General features: G+C 36.4%; 1 protein-coding gene across 3 annotated transcripts in view; it reads right to left on the bottom strand.

Annotated features, from left to right (window-relative positions):
• The window catches only part of DIAPH2 (diaphanous related formin 2), a 203845-nt gene that overhangs the window by 55761 nt on the left and 122801 nt on the right, over positions 1-25283 (bottom strand). For all 3 annotated transcript variants that reach the window (XM_054075440.1, XM_054075441.1, XM_054075439.1), the window contains 2 exons: positions 13764-13899; positions 218-313 (listed from right to left, as the gene is read on the bottom strand). In XM_054075440.1, coding sequence (XP_053931415.1) covers positions 218-313; positions 13764-13899 — 232 coding nt within the window. The remainder of the gene's footprint in view (positions 1-217; positions 314-13763; positions 13900-25283) is intronic.

Here is a 25283-nt window from a genome sequence, read left to right as displayed (position 1 = left end):
TGCCATTTCAAACATAACAGGAACATTTGTCACGTCTTAGAGTGCACAGATACCTGAAGGCAGAGCTATCAAGTTAAAAATCTGTGATCAAAGAAATGATGCCAAGTTTTCACAGCACCGCAATGACCAACAGTAGCTCACGTTTTTCATTGAAAACTGTTGATGAATCTTTTAAAAACATCTTTTGCCCCCTTGAAGATTTTAGAAACCATCTTACCTTGTGGTCTTGGTGTTCGTTTCCTGCGATCTCTGAATGCTGCTCCTGACTGCAAGGCCTCAAGCAGACTATCCATCACTCCCGTCTCATCACCCTCTGAGAACAGGAGAAAGATAATATTAATCTCAGTGCAACTGAAATCAGACTTTGGAAAGAAAGAAGTACAAGTGTTGTCAAGTTTACTTAACACTTCCAAACAGAACCACATTTTAACGTAATGGATGCTGTCAGTCCTTCAGGTATCACTGTCTAGTTTGCCTATGATGCTCTATTAAGCAAAATTGATGCCAATCCTAACGTTCTTTCAACTTAAGAGATGTTATCTAGTGCATTATTGATGACCTATTCAGCACGCAGATAGACAGCTGCTGGTGAATGACTGCTGTTTCACTGTTAAATTCTTTTAAGGCTTTCCTCAGTAGAAACAGGTCATCTCTCTGATTTAATCAACACACACGGAAAACCTGATGAAATTGAATGGCACGAAGTTAAATATTGCAGTACTGCAGATATTCTACATATTGCCTCTCATCTTCATGATGACTAAATCCTTGGGAAAAAAAAAATACGTATATACTTATCTACACCACAAGCGAGGATACAGAGGAATGCTACAGGAGTAACAACACAGCGTGGATGGTCTTGAGGTAAGGAAAGAACAAAGAGGGGAGATGATGCAGTGAAAGCAGGTGGCATAACATTTCTTATAAGCTGAATTCTACTTCTGCTAAACCTCTCTACCTTTTTTCATATCCAAGCTAACTTGTAGCCTCCAAACTGCTGGACATTATTGTGTATTATGGAAATCTGAGTAGAAAGATTATTTCCTTTTTAAGTTTCTAACTTCCTCTGCATTTCAATCTGTTAATAACAGTTAATAGCAGCATTCAATGGACTAAAAAATGGAGGTCAAAGAACTGCAATGTTACAAAACTATTGACGAATACCTCTTTCTGTTCATATGTCTGTGTTATAAACCCAAAATACAGAGTAGACTCAGCAGGTAGGTGGACGTTTTATTCACATCTCTTAGACTTCAAGCTAATATAGATTTCCCCATCAGAGAGTGGGAAGATAATAACTTCATGCAAAAGGTTTACATTACAGTAAAACACTCCTGACTCACACAAAGTGTAGGAGGTTAAATGCACGTTCAAGATCTCAAATGTTCGTGTTTAAAAGCAGCTTATTAATGCAAAAGGTGTTCTGCCCTGTTCTCTATTACATTAAGATTAGACAAAATCCAGACTTGATGTAAGAGTATACAAATCCTAAAACAGTACCAAGTTCAAATTTCTACATGATGATCATCACTGTAAGTACTGGATAAATTTAAATTATATATCAATGTAATTTAAACCATTATGTATAATATACAAGACAAAGTTCTCTCCAGTGTAAGGTGATAGGGAGCAGAAGATCAGCAGCTAGCACAAGACTCTGAAATAACAGTTTTAATTACAATCCATCTAAAATCCTTAAAAATCCTAGGCTGCTGAAGAATTACTAAATCAGTGGCTCTCAATTCACACTCAAATATACAAGGCCAGAATCTTGTCTAAAGCAAACAACATAATTATTTTTCTTTGTGATCCTTCCCTTACACGTGCTTATTCATTGATTTATTGTTAGCTCCATATTAAATTTATTTTCTAAATCAAAGGTCTGCAAATAAACACTGTCCAAACTAATACATAACAAATTGGTCTGAAAAACTTAATACTTGTGACTGCAATACGTAAAATTAGTTCACAGAATGACCAAATGACCCGAAAGAGACCCACAAGGAGCACTGAATCCAACTCCTGTCCCTGCACAACAAAATTCACACCACGTGTCTGAGTGCATTGTCCAAACAGTTCTGGAATATTGTTAAGCTTGGCACCATGACTGCTTCCCTGGGGAGCTGCTCCAGTGCTCCAAAACCCTCTGAGTGAAGAACCTACTCCTAACATCCAAACTAAACCTCTTCCGGCACACCTTCCTGCCATTCCCTCAGGTCCAACCACTGCTCACCAGAGAGGAGAGATCAGTGCCTGCTCCTCTCCCTCCCCTTGTGAGGAAGCAGTAAAGTGCTATGAGGTTTCCTCTCACGTCTCCTCCAAGCTGAGCACACCAAGTGACTTCAGCCGCTCCTCATACAACTTCCCCTTTAGACCCTTCACCAGCTTTGTGGCCTCCTCTGGCCTCCAGTAGCTTTAGATCTTTTTACACTGCCCAGACCTGCACACAATACTTGAGGAAGGGCCAACATCAGTATGGAGTAGTTCTTCTACAGAACAATATTACTTCTTCTCACGCTGCAAAAGAGCCCTAAGCAAGCTGAGATGCAGAGTGAAAACAGAAGACACAACGAACAAATAAAGTCACATTTGTCATGAGCAAATAATCTTAATATCAAGATACCTAAATGTTCCATAATTTTTGATCAGTTATAGGAAACAGAACAGAAAAAGGGAAAAAGGGAATTTGAGTAGGCCATAATACAAAAGTGCATACGAAAAACACTGGCATAAGCTCATCCACTTATGAATGATGAGGAATAGTCGTATTATGTATCTATAAACAAACTTGATGTGTATAGAGGCAATACACTGGGTTTTATACTTTACTTTTATAAATAACAACTTCAAATGAACTGGGCATAATACACATCTAGTATTTGTGGTCAGATTTTATCTTAAATGACATTCTAAACATTAGTCCTCTTGAACTGGACTGACAAATGCTCCAGTATAAAAAGATGAGCAAACAATGATGAATCACCAATCTGATTAGAGTGTTAAAAAGTCAGCATACTCTATTTTCAGCAGCAGTGGTATACAAGCTTGATTACAGCATTCACAAAAGACAAAACAAAATCGGAAAAGCGTTTACAATAACCAGGGGAGTGGATTCTAAGAAGAAATGCCTAAAGCAGCATCATTTCTTTAGACTATGTAAGACAGCCACTGGAAAGATGTATGACAACTTCCTTCTGTGCTTACAATACTCAAAGTCCCAATAGAGAAAACTCATCCCAGCAGACGGCTTCCCCAAGAGAGAGATGCTTTGGTGCAGCAGCAAACAGGAAAACATTTAGGGCTGAGTTAGTGTATCTTTGCCATCCAAAGTGATGTTCTAGAAAGCATTCCCAAAAAAGACTGTGACAATAAATAAGTCCAAGCATTTAAAGGATGAAGTAAAAAATTCTGAAAGAAATTATACAACACGGCACAGGCAACAGCAGGGCATAAGTCATGATCTTCTCCACTCGCTGTATCTAGAACCAATCTGCAACTCCTTATTGATGGCAAATCCTTAAAAAGGGTATGTGACAAAGTGGAGAAAGAGAATGCAAGAAACCAATTACCGGCACTTATGCTGCTGCATTACAGCATGAAAAACAATTCTTGGATATCTGTAGCCATGAACTAAGCCCTTCCTTTTGAGCAAGTGCTCTTATTTTCTTCTAGTGTGGATATGACCTTTAGATGTAGGAGGAAAATTGTCTTTCCAAATAGTTTGCTTTGAATATTTATCAAGACAAAAAAACATGAGAAAGCGTACGATCAGGTAGGATTAGAAGGTCTTGATTTTTCTTTGTATAACACAATTAATTAAAAAACTTTACAATCAATCACAAGTTTAACTCTCATATGGAAGTACTTCCCAAAGAAGTAAATATGAGATTAAGTTCTTGGCTTCTATTTCTAGAAGATTATTTTTAAACTTCAGCTCTCCAAAGATAGATAACCTGTCCCAAACTCGACCAACTCTTTATATTTTATCCATCAGCAAATGGCACATGGAGATGGAATGACAATATTAACTTTACAATTGTAAATATTTAGAAACAAGGCAGGAAAAGAAACACTTTCTAAAAGGTAACATTAACGTAAACGTGCCTCTGCATGTGCAAAACTACAGTGGGAAGGACAGCAATAGTATTGCGCAATCCTGAGGTATCCCTTCGTTAAAAAAGTAAAATCATGATTTAAAAAAATAATAATAGATATGTGAAGGACTAAAAGTTTCAAGTACACTTTTCAACAAATCCTGTTATCATTAAATGAGTCTCCTTTCCACTTCGTATTTAGATGTAAGTTTTCTAATTGTAACCCTCCTCACATGGAACTCTTTCTTCAACAAGTACTTAAGACAGAAAAGGTTGGGGTGGTGGAAATCAAGACACTTTTCTCTTCTGTATGCCTTATGCTGCTGGCATCCACAGTATGAGATTTTTGTAAAAATAAAGTCTAGAGACAAATCTCATCAAGCACATCAGATGTTTCACCCAACACAAGCAAGCACACAGAGCCAACATTCAACCTACCTCTATAAGACAGCAGAGGGATTAATGTCCCCTCACTTTCTAAAATAATTACTTGAAGCAGCCTGCTCGTGCACTGTGTTATGACTATATCTGACATAGATGTAGAACTAACGCTCCTCACTACGAGTAGGTAATTTATTTTAACATAATCTGTACATTGCTAAATTAACCACAAGGACTGTGTTGTAAAGGTAGAAAACAAACAGTCGAGAATGACAAAGAATGTTTATTTTATCTTATTTTTCACAGAGCAAATGCAATCCTTTACCTGCCTCTGTAGCCATTTTCTCTAACAGAGTTCCTTTCAAAAAGAGGAACCATTTCAATATCTTTCTTCCAGGATATGGAGAAGGCTGAGATGACCTATGAATTCTTTGCCTCAATCTTCACAGTCAAGTGCTCAAACGACACTGCCCAAGTCGTGGAAGGCAAAGGCAGGGTCTGGGAGACAGAAGAGCCACACACTGTAGGAGAGGAGCATGTGCAAGACTGCCTAAGGAACTCAAGGTTCCATAACAACACGGGACCTTATGACATGCATCATGAGTCCTGAGGAAACCGGTAGATCAAGTTGCTAAGCCACTATCCATTATATTTGAGACATCATGGAAGCGCGGTGAAGTTGCCACTTACTGGAAAAGGGTAAACAACTCCCATTTTTAAAAAACCAAAGGCCTAGAGAACTACAGGCTAGATGATCTCGCCTCTGTGCCTGGCAAGATCAGGGAGCAGATCCTCCTGGAAACTCTGCTGAGGCACATGGTAAAATAAGAGGTAACTGGTGACAACCAAAATGGCTTCACTAAGGGCAAATTGTATCTGACTAATTGGGCCTTCTACAACACCTTCTCTACAGAGAAGTTGTAGATGCTCCATTCTGGAAGCGTTCAAGACCAGGATGGATGAGGCTATCAACAGCCTGATCTAGTAAGAAGGTGTCCCTGCCCACAGCAAGGGGGGTTGGTTCTGGATGATCTTTAAGGTCACTTCAAACCCAAACCATTCTATAGTTCATGATTCTATGAATACAGAGATGAAGATAAAATATTTGCCTTTGCTATCACTGCTAGCACCTTATGAAATCCTTAAGGAAGATTTAGCATCCTTTTTGCCACTTTTGCATTCCATTATCACTTCCTGACAAATCTCATCTAAACCTCAAAACCCCAACACCCATACCTCCCAACACTAAGTGCAAAACAACGTTCTTTTCTATTTCTAACTTAAATGGTTAAAAAGAGAATTAATATTGACAAAAAATATGCAGGTGAAGGTACCATTTTTTTTTGCTAGACTGAGCAGCAATAACAGCTACAGCTGAGCCAGGACAATAGGTTGTACTGCCTTGTCTTACTTTCTAAGGGTAACTGCTGCTGAAAATTCATATTGGAAACTGAAATGTGTTTAAACTGTTGTAACCTATGAGACTTTAAAAGTCATTTTTGCAAATAAAAGACCATTGTTGAAAGACCATACTAGTAAAGACATAGTAGTACTCTGTTCAAGGACTAATCTGAACCATGAATGATAAATGTGCACGAAATTAAAGTTCTCTCAGAGACTTTACATAATGATGCGAATATTTTACTTCTCTGTTTCAGCAGGCATTCCTGAATTTGCTTCTGTGGTAGTGGTCAGCTCCGGTGATTTGAAATTCATGGGAGTTTTGTTTCTCTCCTCTAAACAAACACACTGAATTGCCCTAAAAATAGGTCCTTACCCTTCACGAATACAAGTATCAGTTTCCCTGAAGCCAAGCTCACTTCTTACGAAGCCATTTTTAAAACAATTAAAATATTTAATTTTTTTTTACTTAAATTTCCTTAAATATCGAAATATTTTAGCTTCCCTCCTCATAGAACACAAAGAACAATTAGATCTGTGTGAGGTCTTAATGTACATTTGGAAGAGGTTTTATCCAAACACTGTTTAATGCATGAAAATGCAGCTGACATTTGGTGGCAAACAGTCGCGTTTTTCCCAGCTCAAAATGTTCAGTATGTACTCGAGAAGGGTTTCAGAAATATAACTTTATGATTTAGATTGGAAGAACTAGAAATGTGGTGAGACCAATTTCAGTTTCCTTTTGTAGCCTCTATCGCGCGAAGTTTTACCTCAGCCTTCAGCATACTATCATCTATCAAAAAGGCAGGAATAAGCACCTTCCAGTAGATTATTTTCAGGACCTTCATGATGACTGCTTTTTCACTTCGCACTACGAAGGAGACTATTTTGACTAGACCATAAAAATCTTCAGTAACTACTGGTGTAGCACTACTGATGGCAAAATGAAACAACAAAATAGCTCAGGCTTTTTAAATTACTTGAGTAAGTTACAACTACAGAAACTGCACTTCACTTGAAGCCATAACAGAGGGCTGCCCGTGCATCCAAAATACCATCCACCACCTACCTATTTGGTTTCTTGAGTTCAGCTTCACAGCTAAAGCTCCAAGGGGCCCTGGAAATGCTCTTGTTCCTGGAGTGGTTTGCCACCTTACTTTTTACTTGCCTGCACTGTGTACTACAGAAACACCCACGTATTTTACCGGTGCACTTTTATTTTCCAGTAAAGGCAATTCTCCAAATGGCTTCAAAATTATACTTCCGTTCACTTCTTGCATGATGCTGTTTTTGCTTTGAAATTTTAAGTACTTTTCACAAGTCTAATGTGTCCTGTATAAAACTTGTAATAAAACTTTATATTCATAATAAGTACCAGAATTTTTAATTGCAACCTATTAACTTCAAAAGGTCAGTTTTCAGTGTCTTTTGGAAAGCGTGTTTGTGTTCTCCTCATACATTTGCATTTTATTCACTTGCTAAATTCATTTTGCAGGCATACTAAATATCTTCAGGAAGCAGTCTTCCTCGGCATTTTGCACTAGAACATAATCTCATGACATTTATTTACTTTTTAATTAAAGGAGAACAAGTTGGGACAGTATGACTGATAAGCGAACCTATACCTCAAGCCAGTTTACAAAGCAAAGCAAATCCTTGCTTACATACCAATTAAGCTCATTGTTTATGATAACCTGATCTTAAGCTTACATAAAGTTAATAGAATGAGAAAAAAAAAGTGGTTTGTTTTACTTGCAGGTTATTGAAAACAATTTTTGAAATGCATACACCTTTACTTTCAGAATATGTCACATTGGTCAAGGTCCACTTCAGCGGGAATGTACTTAGTTGAAGTGCATCAGCATTACCCCTGGGGCTTCATTCTGAATGGATTTATGCCCCTTGCAAGTATAATTTTCACTAAAATTAAAAAATAGACTTAAACGTGAGTTAGTTACTAACAAACGGGAAGACGTTGCCTCTACGTGGGAAGGAAAAGATTGTGCAGCTCAAAAAAAATGGAAGAAAAAGAACTATATAATACCTAAACAATCAAATGCTTCTGTAATGAAGTCTTACTATTGTTTGAAGGCTATGCTTCAGAAGGGACCTTAAAGATCATCCATGGGCAGGGACACCTCCTGCTGGATGGGGTTGCTCAAAGCCTCATCCAACCTGGTCTTGAACACCTTGCAGGATGGGACATCTGCAACTTCTCAGGGCAACCTGTGCCAGACCTCTACCTGGTCTGCTGGCCTGTAGCAGACACCTCCTTTAATGTCACCTGTCCCTGCCGGCTTCCATTATTCTTCGTTACTGTTCCCCCCATCATCCCTTCTCTTTGTGCTGGTGTGGGAGTCACTGGCTGACTTGACATGGGCTGTGAGTCCACAGCAGACTGTGCATGGAATTATTATTATTATTATTACTACTACTACTACTACTACATTAAAGCTCTTTTAGTTTCCAACTGGCAAGGTTTTTTTTTTCTCCTCTCATTTCCCCTCCCCCTTTCTCTGAGCAGGGAGCAGAGGGAAGGGAATCAGGTCCACAACTGCTCACATTTTAGCTGCCAGACAGACCAGGGCTAAACCATGACTACAACAAAATATTCATCAGCTTTTAATTGCTCTATAAGCCTGTCTACCTTTCAGAAAGAAAATTCTGTAGATGCCTTTTTTTATGACAGAGTTGGTAAGAAAGAATTTGATTTTTTTTTTTAAATATCTTTTATTGTAGAGCAAAACCAACTGCATTCCCATATGAAAGAATCTGTTACGTTTCTTCAAATGGCTTACACAATTCTTGGCCAGCTCCTGACAGCCCAATCAGTATAACTTCCTGTCTATCACACATTTAATCTGAAAAAAAGGGAAGCAATTAGCTCAGACTAAACTGCTGAACTTGGTTTCTTAGAATGGTAGCTCATAATACATCTAATTTGAAAAAAAAAAAATTAAAATAGGGATTGGAAAGTCAAGCATGCTATTTCATCACTTATCCTACTAAGAATATGCACATAGAAAAATGCCATGGCAAATGTCAAGCTGTAACTTATCCGCATTTTTGAACCCTTCCTATGCAACTTCCAAAGTGGCCCTGAAACGTACACTGTTTCCCATGATGATTAACCAATTTCAGGTGGACTGAACAAGTATGCAATCTAAATAGAACACAGACATCAAAACTTAACAGAATTTTGAACGTGTAGCCCACAAGGTTTCTAACAGGAAACTTACTGTTGATCCTGCTATGTCACAGGGTTCACCTGGAATTTACTGACCAGTTAAGCCCTACTGCAACCATGGAAAACTTCACACAAACCAATAACTACACAGAGTATATCATTGTAATAACACACAAGATGGCAGAAACCACACATAGTTTCAGAACATGTTTATAATCTAGAGCCTAACCTTGTATATAAACTTCCTCATAAACACAGGTACCTGCTTTGTTACACTGGTACAGACCAAATACTGGTTCTTTGAATTTTCTTCAAATTCCCAGTTGATAGTTTTCTCACTACTACAGTATTTCACCATCCAAAAAATTACGTTGGTTTTAGCTTTTGATGCCTCTCTGAAAACAATGTTATGTAGTAAATTCTATAGTATACATAAACACATTTTTCCATTGTAGTCTTTTAAAAGGTGAAATTAAAATTAAAGTTGTAACTTCTAACTTCCTGTCCATACTCACATCTATGTACATTTCTCTTGATCGGATTTGGACTCATACTAATAATACCTACAACAATTTTGAAACTCATCTCCACCCCCATTTCCAAGATAGCTTCAAACTCCTGCATAAACAGATCTTAGAAAAACTTTAAGCAACTCATCTATGATTGCTTTGAAGAACAAAAAAACCCCAAACTTCATCCTCATTCTACAGGCGTTCATATTTAAGCATAATGTAAACCTCCACCTTACTTTTTTTGTGAATTTTATATTTCAGAAGAGTGAATCATATTCAAATGGACCCTCAACATCAACATTAAAGATAATGACTTCCCAGAGGAATTGTAGCACTTGGCATCCAGCACTAAAACCTAATAATCTGTAGAATGCAAACAAGCCCCAGGTTTTATCAGTCCAGGTATCCCATGTAATCACTACCCAATACATACATTCAAAGGATGAAGGAGAAGACATTTACAAAATAGTATGAATTTCTTAATAACACTAGTACAGAAATCTGCAGAAGGAAGAATATGACTTCCTTCTATGTCCTCTAGCATAACAATTGGGAAAGCACGAAACCATTAGACAACTGTAGCAAAAGTAACTTTGAGTTGTATCTAACAACAGCCAATGCAAGTGTAACAACAGCTCAAGGAAACACAAGGGAATTATTGCTGATACTGGTAAATTCCAGTCTGAATAAATAGCACATGAATTTTTATATAAGAGTACCTGAAATGGAAAAGTAGAAACATCCATCAACCACTAGCACAGAACTTCATTTCCATTATCTTCATCTGCATTAGGGGAGAACGTTAATATGTCTTCAAAACAATTAATTCAATACTAATTGGGACTGAGGAAGCTCATTCTATCTTTTATCCTAATACTGGTAGTTAAGAGGTGATTTTAATTGCCATAGTAATCAGATATAATGAAGAGCAAAACTGTTTCTGATTAAATAACATTTGCATCAGAATTGCTGTTATATGCTTTTCAGCTCCTAGAAAACTGCCTTCAGTTCTTTTTTCCCTCTTATTCAGATAGGCACATGGAAGCAATGCCATTAGAATTTTGCAGATGTTAAATCAGATGGAAGTCATGAAAGACTACATATAAATGCATCATCGCCCATTCTGCTACACCCCTCAAAAAATAGGAAACGCTGCTGAAAAACAGCCATGAAGAAGGTTCTCTTTCCAAACTGGGTGATTCAGTCTTTAAGACACTGGAACCTCTGAGGTTACTTTGTAAGCAGGCATTACCTATGACAGTTATTGATTGTGCCCACACTGCAGTTTTCTGCTCTCTCAGTTACACCAAGAAACAGATATTCATAATAATATTTAATTAATACTAATTAATTCTCATCTGGATTCTCCAGTGGGGGGGGAAAAAAAGTTCTAGCTATTTAACCAAGTAACAGCAAAAAATACTTATTATAGCACACTACAAGGCTGGAAAACGTAGGAACCTTATTATCTAACCTGAAAGGCTCTAGCAATGCGGTAAAATTACATTCTTGAAGATACAGCTATAGAAATAACTGCAACAGAGCTAGGTTAAAATACCCTTTGGGTGAAAATCACCTTGTCAAAATGACAGCTTGAGAGGACATCTGCCTCCTTTCTCTAAGTCTTGTGTGTCACATTCATTTAGACAAATTTGCAAACTATTTATATAAGCAGCAATAAGCATATAGAAGTGGATATATCAAGAAAAAAATAGTTACTTGGGAAAGTTAATTGAATATCAATGCTGTAGAATCTAGTGGGGATGGACCTATTCCCTTGCCTCCTGCCACAGCAATAGAGTTGTAATATATGAAATGGATATTTCAATATATTTAAATATTGGAAAAAGACATCTTAGAAGTATTAAGCTAACTTTGTGTCAATGATTTAGAAATACTGGTTAATTAAATGGCAGTTTCAGTGCATCTGACCGTGTACAATCATTTACATCTTTTCAGTTTCGTTAAAAAAGAAACATAATGCAATATTAAACTTAAATTGCATCTGTTGATAGGAAAATTCTTCAACAACAAAGCAGAATGCCATCTGTACGCTGAGGCATCTATGTTACTGCTAACCATGGTCTACTCCTCATCTGCTTAAAAATTAACTAAAGTAGACAGGTACGCCCTCACTGGTTGATCTACAGCAATTTAAGAAGGTGTAACTTAGATCCATTAGCTACAGCCCTTAAACACAGATCTATTCACTGGCAATTGTATCTAAGTGGGCTTTCCTACTTTTCAAAAGCTAATAACACGTCAGCTTAGATTGTCTTAAGTGGTCATTAAAACTAATCTCTTAGTAGTATGACTTAAAGCACTCTGGTAGAGGGGAGAGTGATGAGGGGATTAGATTTTTAGGTTCTTCTAACCCCACTCACAGAAAAGTGAAAGCCCATGTTATAAAGGACATCTTTTGTCAGGCGACAGATATTACAGAAAGATCAGTCAATGCTGAAAGAACGGATTAGAAAAGTCTCATTATAGATCTCCATAAGCTTAACTTCACCGAAAACAGAAAAAATATGTGCTCATAACCTGTATTTAAATTTTATATTTTGTTTATAGCTAAACTGCAATTATTAGAAGAATCTTTATATGGTATGAAATTTAATTTTGTCATCTATAAAAAGCAACAGAGTTGTTCACTAAAACGTAGCCTACACTATGTTCCATGCAGTGTCATTGCCACTTCAACTAAGGCCAGAAAGAACAGGATTTGGGGTAATACTGCAGAAACCCTCCAAACCAGTCCCAGGGAAGTCATTTTTAAAAGAACAGAATACAATGCAACACAGAAGATCTCTGAGGCTTTGTGGCAAAGTGATGTACACAAGCATACAAGCATTTTTAAACAACTACCACATAAATAATTTCGTTTTGACTGGCTAATGTTCCTTGAGGTCTGGCTGTCCACACGCAAGTCAGATTTTCACTAGTGACAGGAAATTTAGTGATATGCCAGAAAAAAAGGCTTTCTAAACATATGCAAATATATATATATTGATCTATCAAATGGTAGCTGAGTGACAATATTTTTGCACTACCTATTATCAGTGTTGGAAATTCTGACCCGTAGCTTTTCATGGCTCTGTGCTCACCTCCGCAGTCATCCTCTTAACTGTTGGAGTTGGTCTGTTTGCCTGGCCTAGTATTTCTCCAGTATTTTTCATCCTTGAATAAACTGACTTGACAGACACCACGTACGTGCCCTTGAAAGGCAGTACTCTTTCAAAACTTAGCCCTCCTTCAATCAGTTTCCATCATACTACTATGTCAGTTTGTCATAATTACACAGTTTACTGCAACATCACCCTTACACAAAGTTAATACATCATCACATCTTCTATAATGTTCATCATAACCAAAAGAACAGCGTTTTACCATGAGTACATACCTGTCTGTCTGTTCAGTGGACGCAAGGACCCAGTTTTACAGCTGAGTCAGAAGAGCAAATTAAAACACTCATGTAAAAAGAACAAAAAATTGCAGCTTCACGTAATCCCTGTGTCTAGTTTACTTCTGGACTCAAAGAGGTAAAGAACGAAGCCTGTATTTTACAACCATCTGGAAATCTGCACAGCATCAATATGAGGATCACCCGGGATTCCTCCTGCTTGCTTACTTTCCTCTCTCTTAGGGTGGTCTTATGCAAAATACAATATTCTCAGAGCTGACAAGCTCAACACAACACTTTTTATCATGCTCAAATGTCACTCTGTACTTAGGCTCCAAGCTCATCCAGATTTTCCAGCTTCTAACAGGACTGCTGGGAAAACATCCATTATAACATGGAGCCTCCGAGCCCCGCAGAAAGGACGTTAATTGCTACACTACCTTGATTATAGAGATGTTTACAGAATCAAAGTAACAACAAAGCAAGTAAGATACTACTTCTTGGAAGTAAATCCATATGAAAAAAATCAATTAACTGCTACAAATGAAAATAAGCCAATAATTCACAACAAAACGCTTTGAAAGGGACATCACAAATATTCAAGCGGCAGATACAAAATTATATGATCAGGTGAGCTAAAAGAAAACAGAATTTTCACTCAAAATAAACCTTTTTTTCAGCTTTCAAAATAGACAAGTAGTTTTCATATTGATCAGGAAGAGCCTTCAGGTTGTTAGCCCTTATGTGCTTTTTCTTTTAATAAATCTCTACAAAAAATGATGCCTTACCTTTGTTCATATCAATCAACTGCTGCTTCTTCTTCTGTCGCTCCAGCCTCTCTCGTTCAGCCTTCTCTTTCGCCAATTTGGCTCTCTTTGTTTTCTCCTCCATTTCTCTTCTTTTGTTATTTTCTTTTAATGCCTCCTGCATTAGATCAAAACAAACAAATAAACCACCTTTTTTTCACATATACTATATTTACGCCCAATGTCGCCTTTCCTAACGCTTATCTTTCATGAAGAAACTCACTGAAATCCTTCATGATGGAATTTCATCTAATGTCATAGACAGACATGATAAAAGTTAGGAATAATTTTCTTATTTATGTTCATAACATCTACAAATGTACTGCTCTCCCTTTCTTCTCCAACTCACAGTACACAACATGCTCTGCCTACAAGAACTGCAGGTCTGGGCTTCAGGTGATTCTCGGAGTCCTAATACATTATGGCCAAAGAATACGCTGTATCCATAAAATTTCAGAATAAACACGGCACGTGCTCATTAATGATGTTTCAGCATAAAAAGCAGTACAGCCAATACTTACTAAGCTCAGGGCGTAAACTAAATGGTCTCTGAGTCAATGTTTACTTCATTTCCTATACAATTCAGTCATTCCTTAAAAATCAGGAAAATCATATACGTTCACAAATACAAACAAAGAAAACTATTTTTTGCGGATGTCTCTCTAAATATGCACGACAGTTATTATTCCACAAGTAAGATTCCCTTACGAGATTTGGGGCACATGTATTACACAGTTGAACGTATTCCTCAGAAATGACATTTCAGAACGTTTATACATGAAGATCATGATTCACCTTGCTGCGTACATGCTAGGGACAAACTATGGATGACAACTGTCACTTCCAAAAGAAACTTACATCTAAGGCAGCTTCAAGTGTTAAGACTTATTTAAATTACATCAGTATTTGGTAATCCAAGACTTCTAAATGCCTCCAAATACTTCACTCAAGCAAGGGAAAGCATATTTTAGTGTGCGCATACCACTTCAACAGTATACTGAGATAAAACAGTACACATAGCCCCTTTGTTAACAGCTGATACTCTCTTGCAGAAACACTGGATATCACAGTTACCCGTGATGTCACTTGTAGATACACTTCAAAATTGGACCAAGAACTGCATTTGCTGTATGATCACATAAACCAATTGCACCAAGAACACCTTTTCTTTCAGAAAATAGAAGAGAATTAAAAGAGAAAAATCAATGTTTTATCCTTTTCGTTTTGGACAGTTCTGTCTCTGTACATTCAATCACACCTGACAGAGATTTCATTTTCCTGTAACTTCACAGTCTGTAATGAAAGTGAATGCCCAAAATCTTATGAGAGAAAGCAAATAAGAAATGTCATAGCTGAAGTAGCAGCCCACTAGCCACTGACATACTATGATTAGATCATAGATTCTGCCACATTTTGGAACAGGAAGACTACAGTAGAATGAACAAAACAAGCTCCGAGTTACTCTACCAAAATACTGATGACTGTGCAAGAGTGCCCATCTTCATCTACCTACACCCACCCCTTCGCATACATGTGCATGTACATATAAACAAGAAGAAACCTCACCATCCCAACACATGTAGGACAGGAAGTGCAAAGACGGGCCTGTCCGTTATTTACTCAAAATGTGCATCTCCTAGTATTTTACATTCTTCCAAGATGTAAATGCTTCAGAGCATCTTCGCATATAGTTTTCCATGGACTATAAAGGAAGACTAAGGGACAGCACATAAAAACCCATTAAGTGCCAACGTGAAACATCAGAGCTTTTTGCAAATAACCTGTTAGTACAGGAGGTACAGGTCGCAGGCAAGCGGCACTAACAGCCAGCACTTCCTGCAGTGCTCAGACTGCGCACCCTGCAAGGCAGGAGAAAGAAACCCTCACCGGGGCATTATGTCAACACACCTCTCAAGCCTTTGGTTCGAGGATTGGCCATTTCAGAACTAACGACCCAATGCAGCACCGCACACAGACAGCTTCATAAGCATGTTCATAACAACATAAAAAGGTTTTTCTAAAGAAAAAGAATATTTTACCTGTGCTTAGCTTTGCTGCAGCACTCCAGTAACTGCTTAGTAAAAAGCTAGTATTTCAGATAAGTATTTAGCTGGGAAACGCTCATGGTCAGGTTGGATGGTGCTCTGGGCATCCTGATGGAATTGAAGATGTTCCTGCTCACTACAGCGGAGTTGCACTTGATGGCCTTTAGAACCGACAATCTCCAATTCTCTTAAACCTCTTGCCCAGCTAAACAATTTTATGCCACAATCCTTGAAATTAAATAAATCGTCTTTTCTTCATCTACACACCAATTCAAAACTAGTATTGTGAAACAAGGAACAAGGATGATCCATTTGAATCATTACCATCTTTTAGTGTATGCAATCTCTTTCCTTCATGAACTATGCCAGAATCAAACCACCTCGTATGTACTTATTACTCTCCATCAGGAAGTCCTTCTCAGGCATCTCTCATTTGCTATATGTCACTTCCAACTGTACCTTTACTCAGAGTTGGAAGAAAGCCTAAAATGATCCGAAAAACTATACTTCCATATGTTTTCAAGTTATGTGTTGAAAGCAAAACAAATATATATTTATCTGTATTTATAAAAATACTTTCTATTTGAATGAATATGGATAACAAATTTTATCATAGTTTTTCAAAGCTCGTTAAAGATGACTGTGAAAAAAGATAAAGAAAATTTTGACTCAGATTTGCTCTGCCTGAATTAAATCACCAATCTTTTAAGATTCCTTTCCAACAGTCTTACTACAAAGGGTTATTCTTCTGTCTCAAGTGGCTTTGACTACTTCATTATTTACTATTTCCTCACTTTCTAGATTTGCAGACTGCGGATGAGACTAGCAATTTCTAATACAAAGGTGACATGATTCTGCACCTGCCTTGCAACAGAGATGTTTGGGCCTGGACATCATCTCATGCTTTCACCTCTCTTTCCCTTGGGATACTTTCATACTCCTTCATATCTATTCTCTTCCAAAGTTTTGAATTTCAGTGGACTTCTTATCATACAGAACAGTGCTATTTCAGGTTATCAGGTTATTTTTAAGTACCAAATGCCAGTGACACCCTTTCTGTGTAGGTTTGCAAGCTAAACCATCTAATCATTAAAAGGCAGAGATCAGTTTGAATACTGAAATCCAATATCTCTGTAACTGGCATTGCTTTTAAAAGAGGGGGGATAAAAACCCAGCAGTTTTCTAACTGCAATGTAGCTCAACACTGACAAAGAATATACTGGTATTTGTAGGTATACACTACACAGCTATATTTATTCCCCAATTAAAGGATAAAAACAAACTAATATAACCGTTACAAATAAGACAAATGACACAAAATAAGAAGCAACTCACAGTTAAGAATAAAAGCCTTCCCAAAAGCTTTGGAAAATATTTTGGAAGTATTCATCTAGACATTGTCTTTTCGAAACATGTAAGTGCATGCAAGAACTGAAATAATTTTCAAGCGAATCTCTAAAATACTTTAATGTATACAACCCCTTTTTTGATGTGTTATTCATGACCCTCTGTATTTTCAGTTGGCGCATAACAGCATGCAGTTCTACTAATTCAACCGCAAATTAAAAGTTACTGAAAGTTTGAGTGAGTTTGTTGAGGTTTTTTTAAATAAAAACAAACCCAAATTATTGGCTCTCCTAGCAGAGAAGATTTAGAAAGGAATATTATCTCTTATTAAGGGAGGTGGTTGAAGGGGCACATAGCTTGATGTTCCCCTTGTGTTTATTAGGATTCACTGAAGTAAGGCTCTTGTATTCAGCGCTGCCAGTTTATAGCTTGGCTTCCTTAAGAAGCAAATAAAAAATTAATGTATCACTTGCATTCTATACCAATCTTAAGTTTTGACAGACAAACAGATATTCACTCAACAACATGTTTGTAAAAAGACTCTCAAAAGCAAATTATTAAAAACAGGAAGAAAGAAAGCAAACTGTAATGCACAAATCTCCCTGGATATTAAAAATGCAGTTGGCTACAAGGCAGTCATGGACCAATAGTGAAGGCTGCCTGTGATCCCAGAGGCCTTCCCTAAATTTGCCTTGCAACTGCAAAATATGTCAACTTAAGTTCCAGGGAAAAAAAAAAAATCCTTTTTATTCATAAATCATTAGAGCAACGAACACAGATTAACTGGAAATTAATCTACAGAAATAAAGAGAGTAAAAAAATGGCATGTTTCGCAGTCAGTTAACATGTAAAAGATAACATGTAAAAGATATTCCTTGGAGGATAACATTCAAACACATTGTAATCCTTATGAAAATAACAGAAAAGAGATGTAATGAGGTGGTATTAAACAACTGCAGACAAACTGAACTCAAACTGAATGTCCTGATGGGTGGCCATAACACACAGCAAGCAGAAAAGTCTGTTTGCGATACTGCCCCACGGTGCATGAATCCGCCACACCTGAAAAGAAAAGTCTTTGGTCTGCCACGACAGCCCAAGGGTTTTGGCTACTGCAACTGCTGTTGTACATTGAAGTATGGAGAAGAGTTTTGCTGACAGCTCATCAGCTGTGTTGCAAAAACACTTAAAACTTCCCTAGCGGGGTAAGGCAGAAGAGGTTTCAGTGTTTACTGTACAGTTTTGAGGCTACCAATGAAAAACTACATTGTATGACACAATTACTTAAAAGTATAAGTTTGAATAACCACTGAATAGCACAAAGAAGTGTATATTGATATCAAGTATTAAAATAACAAAGTAAAACTTCCTGGGTTTGAAAGATTCTGCGTGCTTCCTTCAAGATAGGGCTGATGGATTATTAGAATAAAGAGCTGTAGAGGTTGTGCAGCATTACACTCCAAAGAACCAATAACTGTGTAAACAGCCCAATATTGAAGGGATACGCCTATTCATCTGCAATTTTTTTCTTCAGGTTTCTCATACCTTCCGCTTCATGCTTCATATTATATTTTGACAGGATAATCCAATTCTATTTGCTTGTTTTGGATTTTCCTAAACGTGATAAACAAGCAAATATAAACATAAGGAAGTGAATGTGCTATAATTTACTACAACATCAGCAAGCTAATTGAAGATGCAATAATGCAGTGATCAATCTGAAATCACAATTAAGACAAACATGGATTCAAATTATCAAATTATCTTAATGTGAACAAACAGAACGATGAGCCTAAGAATACATGAAACACCCATGTAGACACCTTAGAGGTAAGTCACATCGCTCTTAACCCATTGTAGCTTTTTGGCAATATGTCAGATGCCGACATAAGCATCTATAGCCTGTAAATATCTTCTATGGAAGGGTCTCTTTTTAGACTTAGAATCTTGCAAAAAGCAAGAGCAGTTAATAATGTCTACGGGTTGGCAGGAAGTTTTAAACATCAGTGTTATATTCACAGGTTAACTATTGAGACAGTCAAAATCCTCGGGTTTCCAGAGAGGAATGAGGATCCTAAATCGTAATTTAAAATGTATAAATTTCCTACATAATGCCTGGGAATGATGACATTACTCAGTCAGACTCGCTGCCACTAGCACTGAATGGATATTCTTTTTAGAACTATCAAATTGGAAATTCTAAAGAAAACTTTTAAATCCTGTTCCTTTTCAATTACGAAACTTAACTCTGTAGTTTCCTCTAGGGTAAGAGCAATCATGCTACCACAGAAACAAATCAGACTTGTAGGAAACAAATCACAACCCCATCTACACTGCCTGGCATTTCTCACTTGCCCACCTCTAAGTGACACTTCCCAAATGCAGTGTACTACAACTCAGTTTCATTTCTTTTATTATTGTTTATTTTTATATCTTCTGAATATCCTCAATAGAAAAGTCATCCTTACCTCTTATATCATGGCATAGCTACCTATCTAGCAGTACTAAAAGCTTGTTAATGAAGTTGATAAGTTACTGCTCCTATGTGAATTCTTACTTAACTTTCCTACATCTAGTTCTTGACTTGTTCAGTATCATGATTTAAAACAAACAGTTCTCCTCAGCACTAGCTGGATGGAGGCACTCAGATGAGACTTTAGAGACCTTACAAAAGGGTCTTTGTGTGGGTTTTTGGAGCAGGGGAAAGAAGGCTTTGCTACATTCTGCCTGTTAATAAGGACAATGTTTCACTTTTGATATTACCTCTCGGGAAATTCCATTGGAGAAAATATTTCTTGCTCATTATTCTTTATTTTTTCCATAGCTTCTTGCTAGCTAGAAACTGTTGTCTTTCAGACTACATTAAAGAACTCTTACTTTATAGGCATAAGGGAAAAGCAGTATTCCCAAACAAATAACCAGCGAGAACAATGAATAAATACAGCCTTTCTTTTAAACCACTCTTGAATTACAAACTCAATTTATGAGTTTGAGAGCTGGGGATTTAGCTTGACTATACATAGCTTTTCATAGTAAATCATACATTTATTATGGATTGACTTATGTATTGTATATTCATTGGTTTATATTATGGTAGCCAATGACCTGCTGTACCCAAGGGATATTTCAAAAAATGCCACAGAATAACCATTCCTGAGTCATGAAGCCTCAAATTTGCCTTCAAGCAAGTTAAAAGTAAACCAATATCAGAAAAAACCAAAAGGCCTTACACGTACATTTATACTGAATCCACAGTGGTAAAAGCTTTTTCATACGAAGGCAACACATTAGATGTTTTGTCTCCTGTCTCATACAGGGCATGAATCTTATAAAATCTTGAAAGACCAGGGTAGTGGCCACCCAATAAAAAGTATTAACTTACTGATCTTTTAATAACTTATCATTCTGGGGGGATTTTCACATTCTGGATCTTGTATTACAGGGTTATTGTAAAAGATCCCAGGCACAGAGCAATCATCAATCGATAGTCTCTATTGATACACAAGGGCAGTTTATTTCATAGGTCTTTTACAAGAACACATCTCATACTGTCAGCTGATGAGTTACTCATGTCTGCTTAAATATTTACTTATACGAGAATACAACCCTTTCTCCCTAAGTATATTTATAAGATAATTTAAAGATGTAATTCCTTATTCAAAGACCTGCATTTACACAAATGTTTTCTAGGCGAGGGATGCAATCACCACTGACAAAACTGTCTAGATATAAAAAAATATCAATCCACTGAAGGATAAAGCTTCTCTTCAATTCATAATAACTTTGCCCATAAACGCCTTTTGTTACTGCCTAAAATTTTAACCAACTATTCCTATAGACATTAATATAACATTGGGATTTTCAAACTCAAATTCACCTTTAAGGCTATCTGCATGGAAAAGAGTCCACAGAAGCAAAAAAAACCCCGAGACATTAAAGAACTGTATAGAAAAAAAGAACAAATCCCATCTATTGATAGATAACATATATTCCATGAAGCTTCCACAAAGCACACAATCTGATTAAAAGGAAGTTTATGTCCATTTGCAAATTTAGCCATGAGAGTTTGGATGATATTTTTTAAATACTTTAGCACTAACAGAAACAAACTTTCAGAAACTGAAAGATTAACACATATTTCAAATCATTTGACATAAACACTGTGAGACAGCAGGTTAAAGTGAAGAATAAAAAACAGAAAAGAAGACGGAATCTTGTTTCAGGTAACTGATTAATTATTATTTGTAAGAGCCTGAAACTATGCAACCTGACACTTAGGTTTGATAATCAAGGATAATCAAAATTTGTGTTTACTTTCAATGGAAGAAAGGACTAAATAAAAACTGAAAAACATTTCTTCTTCAAAATAGTCCTAAATATGCAAGTTATTATTATCCAGCGGCTCTAATATTTTAACTGCAAAGAGAGGAAAAGTACCCCACCAAAAACTTCCTTCGCCTTATTGTTCCTTTTGATTCAACTTCACTATAATCATCAGTTCCAAGAGAAGAATAAATATACTTTTTTTCCTTTCCCGGGCTTCATTTTGATTCTTCTTCCATTTGCTAAGGAAAGTCATGTTGAAGTGCTTTACTTATTTCTTGTGATATACCTTGACTACACTGATATGATCAAGACATACCTAGCCACAAAATCAAAGAAATAAACACAGACGGAAGTGACAAGTACCAGGAAAAATCTAGTTTAAAACTCACTTCAAAGGTGTAAATAGTATACCTAATCCTAGGACAAAACAGAGAAATAAAATGTAAAAAAAAAAAAGACAGAGTACGAAGAAGCCGTAAGGCCATGAGGGATAAGATTGCTAACTGTAAATGGTAGAGCGGAAAAGTGATGCAAACTATTTCATTGTCTCAATAAACCCCTGGCTCTAATTATGTTTCTGCAAAATGGTTAGAGAAGCCTGCGGATAAAATGAGAGCAGATACAGAATAATAAGTATATAAACAAAATGTTTCTTCTATCTGCATCTCTACATTGATTCACCACATTGCAGCTCAGTGAGCCGAAATGCCTCACAAGGAATATTTGGCTATTTGCAATCACACAATAGGCAATTTTACTGGTGTCACTTAGACGGTAAATTCCTACCTACACACTGCATGTTTCTCCTCCCTAACACCGCAGAACAGCCCAAAATAATACCTACTCTTCTTCACACATAAGGTAAAAAGATGTTCATAAAAAATAAGTACAAAAGATTCATTTGGTACTTGACTGGATCTTCTATCTCTGGACAGTTCTAAAGACATAAAACAACAAAAAACAAAATGTCTACAAATAAGTCAATTTTTGGGGTAATTGTCTATTGCTGGTAAAGTACAGAAAATTCCAAGGGCGATCAATACGTCTCTCAAAGAAACTCAGAAAGGTCAGCTACTGCATCAGCTCACATCGCCTACCCATAATTTCCTTTCTCCTGTTGTTTTGGGATAACAGAATAACAACTTATTTATATAGCAAATTTTGCTGGAAAATAACTTGAAGAACAACTACTGGGCCCTCAAAGGAATACCACTGTACTGCTGCTACATTTTTATCGGAAGAATGATGGATGAAAACACAACACTGACTGTTCCAGAAATTGTTTTTCTCATATACTCTACATCTTGTCATTCGGCATAATACCTTCTGAATGCTTAGACCATGCGGGGGTGCAGTTATTAAATACTATTTCTGACTTGCAAAAGACAAGCAGTTCAAAAAGATGGCACGTGTGTAATTTTTTTTTGCTTCAAATAATAAAACGGGCATTATTTTCCATTCACTCTACAGCACTTCCTCTAAGGAGCATCAAAAGTCTTTAACATGACTTTTCAAAAGACCAGCTGCTTCCTTAACATTAGAAGGCTGATATGAGCAGAAGGCAAACATCGATCAAGCTCCAAACGTATTTTTATATATACGTACACATATACGCATAAACACCAAGAATTTTCTCTGTGGCCTGCGGATGAGCAATTAAGAACACATTACTGATTTAATTCTTTCAGATTAATCTTTCAAAAGATTGATATATATTCTAACTTTTTCAAATACAGTAGCTGAACTGCGCGATTCTGTAACATAAGATTATCTCCTCTGAAGCTGAAAGTAAAAGAAATTAAAACTGTCATTACAATAAACCTATTTAGTCAATATTCTTACTTTTACAAATCAGAACCTGTGTTTGTAAATACAGGTTTACAACTGTATTTACTGTTGTAATGATCAACTGTATCATGATTGATCATTATCAATGATCACAGGTTGCATAGAGACATACAAGTAATAGCTGTTGTACAAAGGTAGTAGACGGCTCTAGGGAATGCATAGTTGGAGATGCTGTATACCTTCCATCTTCTCTGTTTATTCCTGTATTCATTTAAGTAATAACAATTTCTTTTACAGTAAATTCCAGATATTTAATGAGTTTCAGCTACTTTTGCTTTCGGTAAACTTCTAACAAGCATCAAAAATGTTGCAGAAAAACTTAATTCCTTTCAGAAGCATTTTCTTTATTTAAAACAAAAAAAATCACTGTTCCGTGAACTTTTCAAGTTTGTCCTAGGGTTCCTCAAGTGTCTGCAAAAAATTAAATCCCTAAACAAGAATCTTCATGACACTAAATTCTGCAAGGTTCTGCTCTAGTAGATAAAATGAGTCAAGACATTATCAAAAACACTAATTACAATTACTACTGCTACTACTTGTATATCTTTGAACAACTGTTCAGGCACAAATGATGCTGAGGAAAAGAAAGTGTCTCCTTAAGCTACATAAGCCTCAGATTCAACTTTTTTTACAGTAAAGCATTACTATTTAAATTAGTATGCATCATACATTTGGTCCAAGTTAATTTCCTTATTTAGTCACTTCTTTTTAAGAAGAGGCTTAGAAGATAAAAGGACAGATAAAAATTTTCAAGGCCATAGCATCATATGGATATAATTAACTATTTAAACCAACACGCAGCATTAGAACAGTATCCAAGCAAATTACTTTGTCCAGTTTCTAAAACTATAAAGCAAAGGAAGAAATTAGCCCTGCTTCTCTGGAAACAAAGAAAAACTATTTGTGGTACGTCTTTGCTATTTGGAATGTAAGTTTGATAAACTAAGTTGATAAACTAGATTAATTTACAGAGACTTAGTCTTTGGGATAATTTTCCACCCTATAAATGGATTTTATTGCAATTTGCTACTAGGTAATACATAAACATCATGAAAATATCCTAGGAATATCTGACCACACACAGGTTTGTAGAAACTCCTGAAGAAGAAAGGCCCCTGAAACACCTGGTGGATTGTGAACTTTGCTAGGAGAAGCAGCAGAAGTTAACATATATAATTCCTCTTAACGCTGAAAGTACTTTAAGCCAATTAGAAAATAAGACAATTGAGTCTTGCAATGCACTAATTCCCCTTGCATGGTATAACTCAGTCACTCCAAACAATACATGAAACCCTTATAAATACTCTCCTTGGAAATTCAATTATGACTATTGAAAAACAACAGCCCATCAGCCAGATATTCAGTAAGGCAAAAGGAAAGAAAGTGAAAGTAAGCAACAGGAAATATTTTCATTCTAATACACCTTCCAGAAAATATTTCCCTGACAGGTCTTATCACCGTTATAGCAGTTAAAATAGAGGACAGATATTCATCATTATATTTGGATATTGATAGCCTGGATCCATTTCAAGTAATTACAATACAGTAGATTTCCAAATTAATTGAAAATGTAAGCCTTGTATTTATGAAAAAGTAAAGGCACTGAAATATCTCATGACAACTATTCCTATTCTTGACACATCTTAACACCCTTGTTGGTATACCTACTAATTATAAAATAATTGCCAATTTGCTTACCAAGAAAAAAAACACAGCCAATTTAAAACAAACACTTAAATATAATGTAGTAGAAGTCTCCTAATAAAGTAAATTTGGTGTGAAAATAATGTTTTAAAGTAGTTATTTCTCCATCACACTGAACTTAAAAAAACCTTATGATGAGATGATAAATAAAGCCAGCTATTGGCAATAGACAGATCAGTGAGACACAGCTGTATGGTAAACGGTGGCATTTCCAAGTGATGTTAATATACTC

Source organism: Cuculus canorus, chromosome 10, assembly GCF_017976375.1.
Source record: "Cuculus canorus isolate bCucCan1 chromosome 10, bCucCan1.pri, whole genome shotgun sequence".
Taxonomy (NCBI): domain Eukaryota; kingdom Metazoa; phylum Chordata; class Aves; order Cuculiformes; family Cuculidae; genus Cuculus; species Cuculus canorus.
The sequence above is the reverse complement of the archived record's forward strand: the minus strand, read 5'-3'. Positions and strand labels throughout refer to the sequence as shown.